Raw genomic sequence first — 16744 nt, 5'->3', positions numbered from 1 at the left:
GGTCTGTTCAAAAAATTCCAGAACTTTCATAATATTGTGCCAATGGTGTGTTGGAGCGAAATGCTGTTAGCATCCCTGCACATACCTGTGTTTAATGTGTAATCGCAGTAAGTTACATTGTTGTATGTTTGTTAGTTATTGTTCAGTGCTGTATTGAGTAGAACGTCACGTCGCACAGTTTCAGAGTTTTGGTGTAGAGTTAAAGTAGCAATGCATCTGCATTAAATTTTGAGTGAATCTCAAGAAAACCGTTACAGACAGACACCAAATAATGCAGGTAGCCTATGGTGATACATGCTTGAACCGTACTCAGTGTTACGAATGGTTCACAAGGTTTAAACATGGCGGGATGGAAGTTGAAGATGATCCGTTTTCAGGACACCCTTCGACATCTACCGACGACTGTCATGTCGGGAATGTCAACGAAATTGTGCATGCCAATCAAAGACTGATTTTCTGAGAGATTGCAGAAGAATGTAACATTTCAGTTCTATCATGTCGTGAAACCCTGACGCAGCATCTTGGTATGTATTGTGTTGCCACTAAGTTTATCCCACAGCTCATGAGTCAAGACCAGAAAGGCCTTCATCTTGCAATCTGTGAAGAGCTTTTGGATCATGCAGATGGAAACGAGATGTTCTTTCAGAGAATCATAACTGGTGATGAGATGTGGGTCTGTGGTTATGATGTTGAGACTAAGGTTCAATCTCCACAGTGGGATGAGAAAGGTTCTATAAGACCAAAAAAGCTCATCAGGTCAGGTCAAATGACAAAGCCGTGCTGGTAGTTTTCTTTGACTTTGATGGATTACACTATCACTCAAAAGTTTTTGAACATTAGTGATTTTGAGAAAAAAATAGAAAAAAATGCAAATTGGGACCAGAAATGTTAGAAATATGCATAAGTCAGATTTGGAACAATCTTTTATTGAAACTATGAGGGTTGAAACTTTAATAGTGGCAACTATTTATTTACAGCTCATACAAAATAGATATGTGTTTCAAAGTTTTACTGACCTTCAAAGTAGTCACCAGCATTGTGTATAACCCGTTGCCAGCGATGTGGAAGTCGTAGGATACTCTTGGCAGTGCCAGTTGTGTTGACAGTTCAAGCGGCGCAGTCTATTGCCCGACGAATTTGTAGCAGTTGTGAAGCAAATGCCGTGAAGTGTTTCCTTCAGTTTAGAAATTGAGATGAACTCACGAGGACTTAAGTCAGGGGAGTGCAGTAGGTGGTATAGCACTTAGCAGCCCCAGCAGTCAAACAAATCAGTAACAGCTTGCACTGTACATGCTTGAGCATTGTCCTGCAAAATGCTGGTCAGGTCCTGCAGAAAGTGTCATCCCTTCTGTCTCTAAGCTGGTCGTAGGTTGTGTTCCAAAAATGAACGGCACAGAGACAGAAGCATTTCTTCACAGTAACTATCCATTTCTTCACTCCCTTTTCATTTTCTTTATATTTTATTTTCTGACCTGTCTATTTTTCCGTGCCCTCCCCCCTCCCATCTCTGTCACGTACAATGCAGTTAGCTTTGTGCTCCTATTAACTCAAACATGATGTTTTGCCAGTATTCACTGTTTTGCATATTACCCTATCTTCCTCCTTTAAGCTCACAGGTTTTCAAAATTTGTCCGGTGCAGTCCCCAACAATCAGCCTTTCCTCTCGTCGCGTCTAGTAAGTCTCCTCTGACCTGGGATTCTAGGTGACTTTTCCGAACTCAGCCCATTTCCTAATCCTCACTGTTCCTTCTCTGTAAACCCTCATCCTTCCCCTTCTGCTCTTCTGCCAGAAAATGGACCCACTGACTCCTGTAGCTTGCAAGTTCAACTTTATGTATGTATTCTACTACCGCCACCTGCTGAGTAGATTTTTGTCTGTCCAATTACATAATATACAGGGTGATTCATGAAGATATGCAGGTACTTCAAAATGTTATTCTACAGGTAAAATAAAGAATAAAGTTCATATAAACATAGATCTGCAAAAGTTTAGTTATGGAGATATGGCTAATAAAAGATTTTGCCTAAAATTTAGCAACTTCACTAATATGAAGCCATCGTGAAATTGTATGAGGTTAAAGTAAAGCGTGATTTCCATTTATTTTGTTGTTATTGGTCCGGTGAATCTAATAAAACATGTCCCAGATGTGTATCTGCAGTAGTTTTCCAGAACATCCTTAGAAGCAAAAACAAGATTTCGTAAATTTTTTAATTTATTAACTATTTGACCCAATTTGTTTTTTAAATTCCAGACAATTGCACAAAATTTTCGACAGAAATGGTAGAGAATTTAATTTTTGAAAAATGATGGTAATGACATTAACTGAAACTGTATGAATTTGTTGGATAATCTGCTTTTATTAATACCATAGCACACGGTGAATTTATGTTAAACTGGAAAAAACAAAGCTCAGTGTTAAAGAAGTTGTACAGTGTACATACATTTTCACAATAAATGTGCAAAAATATCTCCACCGAGTTCAATGCATTTAGCTGCGCTTGTATGAACAGATTTTGTTGCTCATTTCAGTTTCACTTAAATACACTGTTGTTATTATGTTCATCCACTGAACAGTATAGAAAACTAACTCGTTTCAAGGTTAGGAAATGACTGAAACAACTCATGTACGGTTGCCAAAAATGACATAAACGTTTTTACATTCCTAATGGAAAGTAAACAAATTTACTTGTATAATAATCCTTGCTTCTCTGGATCTTCTGAAACAACTGCAGATACACATATGGGACATGTTTTATTAGATTCACCAGATCAATAACAACAAAATAAATGGAAATCATGCTTTACTTTAAGCTCATACAGTTTTGCGATGGCTACATATTAACAAAGTTGCTAAATTTCAGGGCAAAATCTTTTACTGGCTGTAACCCTGTAACTAAACATTTGTGGACCTACATTTATATGAACTTTTTTCTTTAGTTTTACTTGTGGAATAACGTATTAAAATATTTACATATCTTCGTGAATCACCCTGTATATGCATCTACTAATTCATATAATTTTATCTTATATCAACGTAATTGTGTGTTGTTGTTGTTGTTGTTGTTGTGGTCTTCAGTGCTGAGACTGGTTTGATGCAGCTCTCCATGCTACCCTATCCTTTGCAAGTTTCTTCATCTCCCAGTACCTACTGCAACCTACGTCCTTCTGAATCTGCTTAGTGTATTCATCTCTTGGTCTCCCTCTACGATTTTTACCCTCCACGCTGCCCTCCAATGCTAAATTGGTGATCCCTTGATGCCTCAGAACATGTCCTACCAACCGGTCTCTTCTTCTCGTCAAGTTGTGCCACAGGCTCCTCTTCTCCCCAATTCTATTCAACACCTCCTCATTAGTTATGTCATCTACCCATCTAATCTTCAGCATTCTTCTGTAGCACCACATTTCGAAAGCTTCTATTCTCTTCCTGTCCAAACTATTTATCGTTCATGTTTCACTTCCATACATGGCTATACTCCATACAAATACTTTCAGAAACGACTTCCTGACACTTAAATCTATACTCGGTGTTAACAAATTTCTCTTCTTCAGAAACGCTTTCCTTGCCATTGCCAGTCTACATTTTATATCTTCTCTACTTCGAGCATCATCAGTTATTTTGCTCCCCAAATAGCAAAACTCCTTTACTACTTTAAGTGTCTCATTTCCTAATCTAATTCCCTCAGCATCACCCGACTTAATTCAACTACATTCCATTATCCTCGTTTTGCTTTTGTTGATGTTCATCTTATATCCTCCTTTCAAGACACTGTCCATTCCGTTCAACTGCTCTTCCAAGTCCTTTGCTCTCTCTGAAAGAATTACAAAGTCATCAGCGAACCTCAAAGTTTTTATTTCTTCTCCATGGATTTTAATACCTACTCCGAATTTTTCTTTTGTTTTCTTTACTGCTTGCTCAATATACAGATTGAATAACATTGGGGAGAGGCTACAACCCTGTCTCACTCCCTTCCCAACCACTGCTTCCCTTTCATGCCCCTCAACTCTTATAACTGCCATAAGAATTCGTGTTAGTATTTTGCAGCTGTGACTTATTAAACTGATAGTTCGGTAATTTTCACATCTGTCAACACCTGCTTTCTTTGGGATTGGAATTATTATATTCTTCTTGAAGTCTGAGGGTACTTCGCCTGTCTCATACATCTTTCTCACCAGATGGTAGAGTTTTGTCAGTACTGGCTCTCCCAAGGCCGTCAGTAGTTCTAATTGAATGTTGTCTACTCCCGGGGCCTTGTTTCGACCCAGGTCTTTCAGCGCTCTGTCAAACTCTTCACGCAGTATCGTATCTCCCATTTCCTCTTCATCTACATTCTCTTCCATTTCTATAATATTGTCCTCAAGTACATTGCCCTTGTATAGACCCTCTATATACTCCCTCCATCTTTCTGCTTTCCCTTCTTTGGTTAGAACTGGGTTTCCATCTGAGCGCTTGATATTCATACAAGTGGTTCTCTTTTCTCCGAAGGTCTCTTGTATGTACTTTTAAAAAATAATTCTTTAAGCTATATGCTAACTACATGAAGTAAATGAATATACACCCATTAAGCAATGGAAAATTTAATTTATATCCCTTTTTAAGTATCAAACAAGCATTTTCCTGTTGTATATATAATATCCTCCATTCAAAATAAAAATAAATTTGAGTACATAATCATCATGTTTGCTATTATCATTTCAGATGCAGATGAAGCTAGACTTGCAACAGTTAAAGCCAATACTGAGAGAATTTGGGGAATATCCTGAAGCTTATAGGAGATTGATTTGGAAGACAATATTGCAGTTGCCTCATAATGAATCAGCATATGTTTCTCTTGTAAATAGAGACTGTCATCCAGCATACACTGATATTGAAAACCAATACCCTTTGGAAAACAAATCACTTCTGAAACACCTAAAAAGGTAAGTGTCCTATATTTGCAAGTGTTGAAATGTACTACGATTTGTTGTACTGACATTCCACGATACACATCAAAATTGTGCTTTGGCAGATTTCAATGTGAAGAAGTATGAAAACAGGCAGTAAGGTAGTAATTTATTATAATGAACCTTGGTATAAAACTTGTTCTGTGGCTATACATAGCTGTGGAGTAGGGAAACTGTCAAACCATATTATCATTACTAGAGTACAGCAAGTACCCAGTACCTCATTGTAGGGTGCATGATGATTGTAAGTTTCAGTGTGATAAGGAAAAAGGGATAAATTCTCCTGAAATGGATCACAGTTTTATGTTTTTCTGATGGTTTTATGTACCTATCTGACACACATCTCCCTGTATCACAATGTAAGTGCATTTCATATAAAAACCATTAAAAATGTTGGATGATACAAAAAACCATAATGTTTGTTAATGACACAGTCATTACTGATCAAACATGCAAACTCAACCTTATCGGACAAGCTCACGTGATAGCTGAATAAGCCTACAAGTGGTACAAGCTAACCGATATGTCTAAATCTCACAGAACTCACAATATGTAATTAAAGCAAGCAAAAATGACCTGCTACCATCAGAAGCAGACATTAGTCATCATATACCAGTACTAATTGAAATATTGTGTGTAAAATTCTTGGGGTCCAGTTAAAAAAAAAAAAAATTGAGTCAGCTCATAGATAAGCTAATCAAGGAGCCCAGTTCAGCATGTTTCATGCTTTGAAGATGAAATGGTAGTGAACCTGGAGTTGGGAGTTTAAAGCACTGAGTCAAAAATTAGAGAGCCTCTTAACATTATATATTTGCTTGAGTGGCATTTTAAAATTTGCAAAATAACCAATAAGAAACCATTATAAAACATTTAACACATATCATAACGAAAAAGATAATGTAAGTCATTAAATTCTTAAAGAAATTTGTTGGACATATGCAAACTTTTTTTAGTAAGAGAACCTCTTTTAAAGACATTTTAAACAGAAAAATAATGACATTTTATCAGAGTTGAAAGACCTGAAACAAATGCATCTGTTCATTAAACTGACCTTAACACAAGGCAGCTACCTTGAGCTCAGCCCAGACATCGTTCCATCCCTTCATTTGGATCAGTAATTGTAGAGTGCACACACACACACACACACACACACACAGAGAGAGAGAGAGAGAGAGAGAGAGAGAGAGAGAGAGAGAGAGAGAGAGAGCAAAATTTAAAACCGCTTATACACAAAGTAAGAAAAACAGAAATAAATTGTAATAATCAAGACTAAAATGTAAATTCTGATTCCTTTTGACAAGTGGGATTAAAATGACTCGGGCTTTACTGGCAACCTGGAATGCTGATCTACATTGGGCAACTAATACCAAAATAATGGTCACTGGTCAAAGTTAGATGTTGCCGCAGATGAGACTGCAAATTCAGCCTCTATAGCAAAGCCTGTTCAAAGAACTTATCACCTTAGTCAGAAGTAACAACAGGTGCTCATCATTTTTCTTTCTACTATCGTTCTTGGCTGTAAGTACTAGCAGCTCAGCATCCACAACCATATCAGTAGAAGCAGGAAATATGTTGGCTATGAAGATGCAAACCTGTGACCATGATGGCAAAAGGGAAGCACTAATTATTTGAGAGGTTTGACAAGTGACAGATATCGATTCTGACACACACATGACTAAGAAGTACTTTTGTCATCTTATGGGGTGGTGCACCTAAGTTAAAATATTTATTCAATAGAAAAAAGGAACTTGCAATATAGTTAATAGCACTTCTTGGAGGTATCTCTTTAAGGATCTTGAAATTCTTACACTCACTTTCCAATGAAATGAAATGAGCACATGGTGCTATTGGCAGGAAGACCCCATCTGGGATTGTTTGGCCCTGGTGCAAGTATTTCTGTTTGACTTGCGCGTCTTTGTCGTGAAGATGAGACGAAATGATGAATGTTACACAAACATTTAGCTCCTAAAGAAAGAAATCTCCGTCTCGGCCAGGAATCGTACTCGGGACCCCGCGATGTAGAGGCAGCGGTCCTAGCCACTAGACTACCAGCTGTCTACTACTTCCTGATATATTTATGACTTGATGATGGTTTTTGTTGCTGACAGTAGAAATCAGTGACAACAGAATTATAATTTGCACAATCACGGTACAAAACACAAAATAACTCCTATATAAATATTTCCTCCTTGTCTGTGGTTCAGTGCTCAAGATCAAAGTATACAGTAAGCTCCCATCTAACATGAAGCAAGATATTGTGAATCCCAAAACATTCAAAAGAACATTAAAACTTTAGTTTGTCACTCACTCCTACAAATTACCTGAACATCTAATTTCAAGAAGTGAAAAGTTCTCTTAAATATATGACATGTAGCAGAGTTCATTATAATCAAGTAAATATTAAGTTAATGGAATGAGATAAATGGCAGCTATTTAATTGTTTTTCTGAAGTTTGCAGCCTTCTTTCTAATTTTATTTCATTAAGTTTACTTGGCTTAAGCATGAATACCATTAAGCACTATAGTGATAGTTCATTTTTAATCCATAATGCAGAGTAAGATTCAATGATTTCTTAAACAGTTTAGTTTGTTACCATCCACAATGTATATAATTTATAACAGTTTCTTCACTGTCTGTTTCAAAGAGTTCTTTTAATTTATTATTACTTGTTTTGGATCTCTTTAAAAACCATCATCAGAGTTTGTGATATTTGCTCATGATGCAGTGGTTGCAAGATATGATCAAGATTTTCAAACAGAAGCAAAATGTGTGCTTTAAGATTTGTTATAATTTTCTTAGATGTGCTTTGTTTCTTTATATCCTTGAAGTTTCTGCTTCTCGATGGGATCTGTGGAACGCAGTGAATGAATAAAAACAAATACAAATTAGAGGCAGGAACTTGCACAATTTTTTTCAGCTTTTGTGTTAAAGCCAGGATAAAAGCTTAGTCAGGTTAAAGTGGATGTGATGCTTAATGTCTGCAAGTTAGACAGATGAAGAAATGATTTCATGTAGGTAGAACAGGCATTTGCAGATGTAAAGCTACTTTTTAAGAACCAATCAATAGTAAGTAATTGTTTCAAAAAATGGAATGTAAAATAAATCTTTTATGTGAAAGCCCGATCATGATGTGATGTAATGATTGTTTTTCCATCTTCTAGATTGTTATCCTGCTTGGCACACTGGTGTCCATTATTCGGAGAAACGAAGTTTTTACCACTTTTTGTTTTTCCTTTCATCAAAGTGTTTCAGAGTGACCCAGTTGTTTGTTTCGAATCTGTGGTGACAATAATAAGTAAGTGGCTCTTGTGACTTAACATTTTCTTTCAGATAAATTAGATCAGAGCTAAATAAAGAATGTGGTATCTTTGATGTTTTTATGATATCTCTTATCTTTATTCAGTGTATGATCTTTGATAATTAACTGCATCATCATTGTCTTACCAAAGTTTCCTGGATGAACTGTTCTAGTGCTTGCTGCTTATATGTGTCACTGTAAGTGAATTATACTAAGAGAAAGCCCTAAAATCTTCTCTTCAAACAGGGTTTCATTATGTACTACCAATAGACATTTCATCTTGTTGTTGCACACCATCAGAAAGGCATGAAATTTTGTTCACATATAATATGGCCAGATGAAACTTTGAAACTTCCTGGCAGATTAAAATAGTGTGCTGGACCGAGACTCAAACTCAGGGTCTTTGACTTTCGTGAGTAAGTGCTCTACCAAATGAGCTATCCAAGCATGACTCAAGACTTGTCTTCTCATTTTTACTTCCACCAGTACCTCATCTCCTACCATTCAAGCTTCACAGCTGTTCTCCTACGAAACTTGCAGGACTATTGCTCCTGGAAAAAAGGAGTGCTAGGAAGTTCCGTATCAGTGCACACTCTGGTGCCGAATGAAAATTTCATTCGGAGAACATCCCCCAGTCTGTGGCTAAGCCCTGTCTGCAAAATTTCCTTTCTTCCAGGAGTGCTAGTCCCTTAAGATTTACAGGAGAACTTCTATGAAGTTTGGAAGGTAGGAGATGAAGTACTGGAGGAAATAAAGCTTTGAGGATGGATACTGAATTGTGTGTGCAGTTAGAAGAGCACTTACTCCCGAAAGGCAAATTCCTGATTTTGACTCTCAGTCCAGCACACAGTTTTAGACTGCCAGAAAGTTTCATATCAGTGCATACTCTGCTCTGCAAAGAGGAAATTTCATTTTGGAAAAATTAAACTTTGTTTGTCCTGCAGAGGAAGACTGGCTTTTTGGTCAAAAAATTATTTCATAGTCCACTTTTATGACAGTGCATTTTGTCCAACATTTTTCCTATGAGTGGCTTCCATACAAGAACTGTGATCCTGTAATGTCTGCAAAATACACATCCAAAGCTGCTACAATCTGAACCTTAACTTGAATACACTAAGAGACCAAAACTGGTAAACCTTACACAAAATTATACAGTGTGTGTAAAATTCTTTGAAATCCAATGGGAATCAACACATAACATGAACTAATCAAGAAGTTCATTTCAGAACGATTTGATAGTATTTACTTAAAGACAAAAGTGTGTATTGTATAAAATAGATAAACAAATGTCTTGTGCGTTGACCTCCTTAAATCTTGAAATTCTTATGTTCTCTGCCTAGTACATTCATTTCTTAATAATTGTTATTGCTGATAATAAAAATCAGCTTTAGCTGAACTATATTTCACACAGTCACAATACAAGACTCACTGCCAATTTTCATGTAGGCCTTGCCCTTCATGTTTAGGTTTCAGAGAGGAATTATGGAAGGTATTCAACAAGTTTCCATGTAATGTAAAGCATATAATTTATAATCCCTATCAATTCAAAAGAAAATACAAAATATGTATCTTACAGCCATTCTTTTTACAAATTTTCTCAATATCTGGACTCAAGGATTGAAAATTCCCGTTAGCTACAGAACAAGTAGTATTGTTCACTTTAAAGCTACATGGCATACAAAATATGAGAATTATTAGACTTAAGCAAAACTGATGCAAAAATGAACTCTCTTGGTACATACTAATTCATTTAACAGTTGAGTGTTACATCAGTGTTTGTGGACATATTGTTCACTTTTGTTAACTATCCAGTCCTCTTTGCCACACTTTCTCTTAGTAGTGAAAAAGATCGAAGTGCTATATTTTTGTAAGCTGCTCAATGAATTGCACCTTCACTTTACTGGAGGTCTTCTTAAATCTTAGTTTCAGACTGCCCACTGATTCTCTGTTGGGTTCATGTTTTGGCTGTTCCCGTGCTGTAACAATGTTTATGCCATTTGCAGCCAATAATAGTGCAATGCAATGGCTTTATGGCACGGTGGGGCACCATGCATCGTGCATGAAGGTAATCACCACCAGAAAACCACTCATTCAACAAATGTAGATTATTTTCCAGAATTTTTTTAATTTCTATTGATTCATTGAACCTTTAAGAACATAGTGTCTACCTGTACCTCGTGTAAAAATTATGCCCCACACCACAACAAAAGTTGAGGTTTTGGGAGTTTGAGTCACATATAACATAGTAAACTCCTCATCTGTAACTCTCCTCCCACACTCTCATCACATATGGAGAACATGGACTCATCTGAAAAGTAAACCTGTAACTATAACAAAGTAGTTTGGTGGAGAGAACAGCAAGATTTGAGCTTTTAAATAGTTGTTTAAAGGGTTGTTAAAAATCACTCCTTTTTTATGAAAAGAAATACTTTATTTCAGAGACTGTTAAGAAATACATGTACCAAAGATGACATGATAAATAACAGAATTGCTCAAGCAGTGTTAAAACTGTGATTCATAACCAGAGATAATAAATGTTTCAACCAGGCAATTAAAGTCAAAGATGTTATAAAAATTTCAGTAGGAAAAATCCATGTAATATATTTCATATATATATTTTTAGAGTGGAGGAAAGTAGTAATTCCAAAATAATCGCTTTGAGGTTCATAATTTGTAACAGGAATGACCTGAACAAAATAATCAAATATATGGTAGCAGTCTCAGTTCATAAAAAATGCAAACATTGGGAACATATTTATTTTACAGCTCCCACATTTTTTAAAAAGAATTTCGGTTAGGGAAATTGCCACAGGAAAAAAAGGCCCTTTTCAGGCAAAACCTTGAATCGCTCACTTATGAAACAGACATGTTTCTTATTCACCTCCAGGAGGTGAAATGTGGAGCAATGCTGACAGGCACAAACAAAAAGTAAAAATGGTGCAACACTATCTAGTTTTCAGAACTAGTAGTTCCTTCCTCGGGGAGAAGAAAAGTATACATTGGAGAAGGATAAAAAGGAAGGGCAGGTCACTCTGATTGCAGGATGTGAGGGAGCCACCTGTATTGAGGACAAGCTAGACAGAGAAATCGTTTACTACATTTCAGGAACTTGTATTCACAAAGGCAACTAACCCTTTCTTTCCCAGCTCTCTGTGTGTTACGAAACATGGAACTCGGTAAGATAAGACTTGCATTTTTTCTGTTTCCAGGACAGTATGTGTAATAACATCAGTAACAAAAATTCATTTGTTGTTGTTGTTGTTAAGATTGTGGTAGAAGAAGAAGAAGAAGAAGAAGAAACATGTTTATGAACAGATTATTTTTTCTATTAAGTGAAACACGAAAGACACATAATAGGCAAGTGTATACAAGTATGTATTACACGTAAAACTTTGTGGCAGATTAAAGGTGAATGGCAGACTGGAACTCAAACCTGAAATCTTTGCCTTTGGTGGACAAGGTCTCTACCAACTGAGCTATCCAAGAACTTCTCACATCCTGCTCTCACAGCTTTACATCCACCAGTACCTTGTCTCCTACCTTCATTCTGGTAAGTTATGCATGTTGTCTCGTGCTAAGACCATTGCGCAACAAGAGTGTTGCATTGTCAGGAGAGAGTAAACATTCCAGGTTTCTTGCACACACAGTTCTGCAGCAGTACAGACAACAGGTGCATCACAATGTGGGTGTGAAATGCTGCAGCAGCTGAAAATATACTTCTCAGTTGAAGTAAGTGGGACAGTATGATTTTTATGTGCAAAACATCTAAATTGCACACCACGTTCTGGTGGTATATGTACCAAATGCAATGTCACATCCATCTGAAGTGAAATGATACCATAAGTTTGACCATGGCTGCACAGACATGGGTGATGCTGACTGGGAGGGAAGCCTATTGACATAGATTACAATGCACAGGCCATTGGGAAGCTGAAGGAACATATGGAGGAAAGAAATTTTCCAATGATGAGAACATTCACACAGCAGTTCTCAGATGGCTCCTTGACCAAGGAGCAGATATCCAGCACTGAGGATCTGAACGGTTGGTAGAACATTCTGACTGTTGTTTACAGCAATTTGGTGACTGTTGAAAAATACTGTCATGTATTTGCATCACTTTGAAGTGTAGTGCAGCATTCAATAAAAACTACTTGGTTTGCCATAACAATGTGTAATTTTCTTTTGAAGCACCCTCATAATTATTTAAAGGTCTATATTTGACAATAATTAATATATTGTGCATAATGCTGGTTGCAAATAAAGACTTGCAAACAGTGTAACTGATAATGCCACAACTAATACTACCAAATCATTCATTCAATCATTTATATTTTAAATAATACTATAATATTGCCATAAATGAAAAAGTGGTTTTATCTTCTCTCAGTATATGCCTTGATGGAACATGATTGATATTCTTCCCTAGTGCTTGATTTTGGGGAAGAGGGGGAGTTTTTGAAATTTAGACTTTTGAAAAGCTATTTTTATGCATTTTAAAAGTTGAAATATAAAATATGTACTGGTAAAAAATACAGTTCTATCATACCACATCTCTAAATCTGCAGTTCTGAACCCCTCCCCCTGAGTTACCAGTATGGCATATTGGCATGAACTGTCACAAATTGAGCACTGTTGATCACAACACATACCTGTTGATTATGTTCTGATACACATGTCAGGTTAATAAAGAGAAAAGTGAGCTGACTTTATGAAAGCATCATTATGTTCTGGCATTATTTGGCTGTTGGTTGCACATACCCAAGGCCAGTAAGCAAACTGCTTCACACACTCTGCGTCTCTCCAGGCTCATGAACTGTTTTTCACATGCAGCTGTATTTTCACACTAAAAGATTTCATTGCCTCAAACATTGGCAGTTTTGCTCATTTTACTTGCTTACCATTTCCAAGCAGTGTGCAGAACATCAATGGCATATTAAAAATCAAGAACTGGAGAAATCTGCAGGTGCAGAGCATGGCCTCACACACAAACATAAAGTACTATATGAAGAAACTAAAGTTTTGTCTCAGCTTCCACAAACTGGGACTCTATAATTAAAGAGGCTGAAGAAATAGGAATGTGTGAGAAAACCTTCAACCATGATGGCAGATATAATCTTAGCAGTGCATGGAAGCAAGTTTTCAATGCAGAGAAGAGCCGGAGATATTCGTCACAGTGGCACCACCAGCGCATACATTGACACCATCTGTGACAGCATGATGTAACTATGGACCAACCGGAAGCTGTCTTTGGGTTATAAAAGGCCACCACAGCAGCAATTTTGACAGTCAGCTGCTCCTGACAAAGCCAATGGTGGAAATCATAGAAAGCTCAAGGTTTTACTCTGAACTGGCATGGCAAGAAACCAAATTAATAACTACATATCTGGACAGAAAAGATCCTGGCAACCGTCAGAAAAATGGGAACACCCTTTTCAGACACTCTTACAAATGAACCAGGAGAGACTGAAAAACATATCAGATAATACAGTTGCTTGTAAGCAAAGAAAGAAGATTATACAAGTAGAAGGAAAATTTCACAAGGTGACAAATTTAAATGAACTGGTGCAATTGAATATAAGCTATGAGAGCACAAATCAGCATTTAACAAGAACAATCTTTCTATCAATGCAGAATTAAGACATTAGCAGACAGTATCTGCCTTCAAGCCTTGTATGAAGCAGGAAGACTGAATCTTGTAAAAACAGGATTACTTAGGAGGCTACTAATTGTGGAATGAAATGTTCTGAAGAAGTTAAGTGATGTCAAAGAAGAAGAGAGGACCCATGTAGAACACCAAACTAACAATTACATATCTGTACAGAAAAGATCTTGGCAACCATCAGAAAAAAGGGACTATCCTCCTCAGACACATTTACAGAATGAAGTAGGAGAGACTGAAAAACATACAAGATAATGCAGTTTCTAGTATGCAAGAAAATCAACAAACATGGGACCTAATAAATAGAAAGGAATCTGGAAGAAATGAGAACAGGAAAGAGATTTGCAACATAGTAAGTTTAAAACTGAAAATCATTGCTGCCACACATTTTCATGGCAGAATTGGACTGTAGACAATATCATCACAGACAGAGAAGCAAGGCTGTAAAGTGCAAGTACTTTGGGTTTTCAACATCGCATGTGAGTGTGGAAGCAATTACATTGGTCAGTCCATCCCCACCATTTCCGACCAGTGTGCAGAACATCAACGGCATATTAAAAATCAAGAACTGGAGAAATCTGAAGGTGCTGAGCATGGCCTCACACAAACATAAAGTACTATATGAAGAAACTAAAGTTTTGTCTCAGCTTCCACAAACTGGGACTCTATAATTAAAGAGGCTGTAGAAATAAGAATGTGTGAGGAAACCTTCAACTATGATGGCAGATATAATCTTAGCGATGCATGGAAGTGAGCTCTCAATGAAGAGAAGAGCCAGAGATATTCATCGCGGTGCTCCACCAGCATATACATTGACACCATCTGTGACAGCATGATGTAACTAACAACCAACAGGAAGCTGTCTTAGAGCTATATAAGGCCACCACAGCTGCAATTTTTGGTCAGTTTCTCCTGACAAAGACGATGGTGGAAATCATTGAAAGCTCAATGTTTTGCCCTTAAGTGATGCGGCAAGAAGTTTGAGAATGTTTTATGTAACATTGCCATTGCAAAAGACTTTTTTCTCATAATCCTATTCGTTCAAGATTCAGACTTCCTGCTCCACACAAGGCTTCAAGTCAGATCACTGTCTGCTAATGTCATAATTTGGCACTGAGTAAAAGGTGGTTCTTGTTAGATGTTGATTTGTCCTCTTATAGCTTATTTTCAGTTGCGCTATTTCATTTAAATTTGTCTACCTTCTGAATTTTCCTCCTACTTGTGTAATCTTTCTCTAGCTGCCTGTCTCTGGAACTGAATGGTTTGATTGGTCACCTCTTGAAGTGATTTGACAAGATCACAATGTCTTCTAGAAATGCCAGCTTGCATCCATCTTGTGTTCCACGTACTCCTTCCATTTCTTGATTCTTGTCACCAATCTCTCATCCTATAGTCGAGGGTGCAGTATGTCTGCTTCTAGCTTTGATGTTGAAGGTCTCAGGTAGTGTTCCTTGGATATACTTTATATATTCTCTGTCTAAACTCAAGTGTTCCAAACTTTAGCACAGTGTTTGCCTGTCTACTGAGTCACAGACAAAATCCACAAATGTGCTGTAGTTGTAGCTGATCGTGCAGCCATTGTCTCAAATTTTGCAGCCAATGTTTGAACTGTGTTGCGGGTTTTCTCTCTCTTCACTGGTCAACAGTTCAAAAAATTTTGCAGCGCATTTTACACTGGTATTCAGAATGTGCATCAAATGAAGCCACAACATAGGCTACAACACCATGCCTTTTTCGCATGTATGTAAATGGATGGCATGTGGCCAGGAAATATTCTTTGAACAGACAAGGCATATTTAACTCTGCATGGTACAGTGACTGCACAGAACTGTTGCTCATGAGGGTCTGCTCCATTGCGTCTTGTGCAGGAACTTCCACTGCAGTCAGCTTATGTGACTATTTGGTGTGGTTTCTCAAGTGTCCTCACTCTCAGTCCATTTTCCTTCGAGGAGATGATGCCCCACATGCCTGTTATGTGTACAATGACATCTGCATGTTATAAGGACCTCCCTGTGCAACACGTGACTCTGGCTACGCAGAAATGCAGCTATGTCCACACCGATATTTCTATGCAAGATGGGGCTACCACACATTGCTTACCAGAGATTTGCTTTGAGAAAACTTCAGTAATGACTGTGTCATCTCTAGGCAACTTCAATATGTGTAGTCTTCCAGATCCCCTGATCTAAATCCATGCGACTTCTGACTTGGGGGGCATATCTGAAAGATCACGTCCATCAGAAATATATCTGAACACTTCCTGATCTGAAGAATAGCATATGATGACACATCACTCTGATTACACCAGATATGTTGCGAGCAACTGTCGACTATGCCAGGTTACAGATGCAGTGTGGTCTTGAGTCAGGAGACCATATTGAACATATTTTTTAATGTGTGGCCATATCCTAACACACCAGTAAATTTGCCAGAAGCACCATTATTATGTATGATCATTTGCAATATTTTCACCTGGTGACAGAAAGTGGAACTATTATTTTTTTCAGTGGTCTCTGTGGGTGCACCGATTAATGAACATACCTATGATGTTTCAGCACCCTGTGATGTATGTGGCCAGCACTACAGAACTCCGAATATGGCAAATTTAATTATAATCTCTTGATAGATCTATATTCTACAAACCACTGTCAAACTCATGGCAGAGAGTATTTCACATTATACCATGTACCTATATTACAGTTTCTTCCTTTCAGTTTGCATGTGGAATGTGGGAAGAATGTCTTCTTAAATGTTACAGTCCACACCATATGGTGTAGACTGTAGGAATAAGACATAGCATGCTGTTGTATATATTTAAATTCCTTACTTAATACAAGCCCTTGAA

At 37.3% G+C, this 16744-nt stretch overlaps 1 protein-coding gene across 4 annotated transcripts in view; it reads left to right on the top strand.

Annotated features, from left to right (window-relative positions):
- Positions 1–16744, top strand: part of LOC126190807 (TBC1 domain family member 31) — a 277761-nt gene that overhangs the window by 110283 nt on the left and 150734 nt on the right. For all 4 annotated transcript variants that reach the window (XM_049931366.1, XM_049931369.1, XM_049931367.1 and 1 more), the window contains 2 exons: positions 4698–4918; positions 8104–8237. In XM_049931366.1, the coding sequence (XP_049787323.1) occupies positions 4698–4918; positions 8104–8237 (355 nt within the window). The remainder of the gene's footprint in view (positions 1–4697; positions 4919–8103; positions 8238–16744) is intronic.

The sequence above is a fragment of the Schistocerca cancellata genome, chromosome 6, assembly GCF_023864275.1.
Source record: "Schistocerca cancellata isolate TAMUIC-IGC-003103 chromosome 6, iqSchCanc2.1, whole genome shotgun sequence".
NCBI lineage: Eukaryota > Metazoa > Arthropoda > Insecta > Orthoptera > Acrididae > Schistocerca > Schistocerca cancellata.
This window is presented reverse-complemented; position numbering and strand designations above follow the sequence as displayed.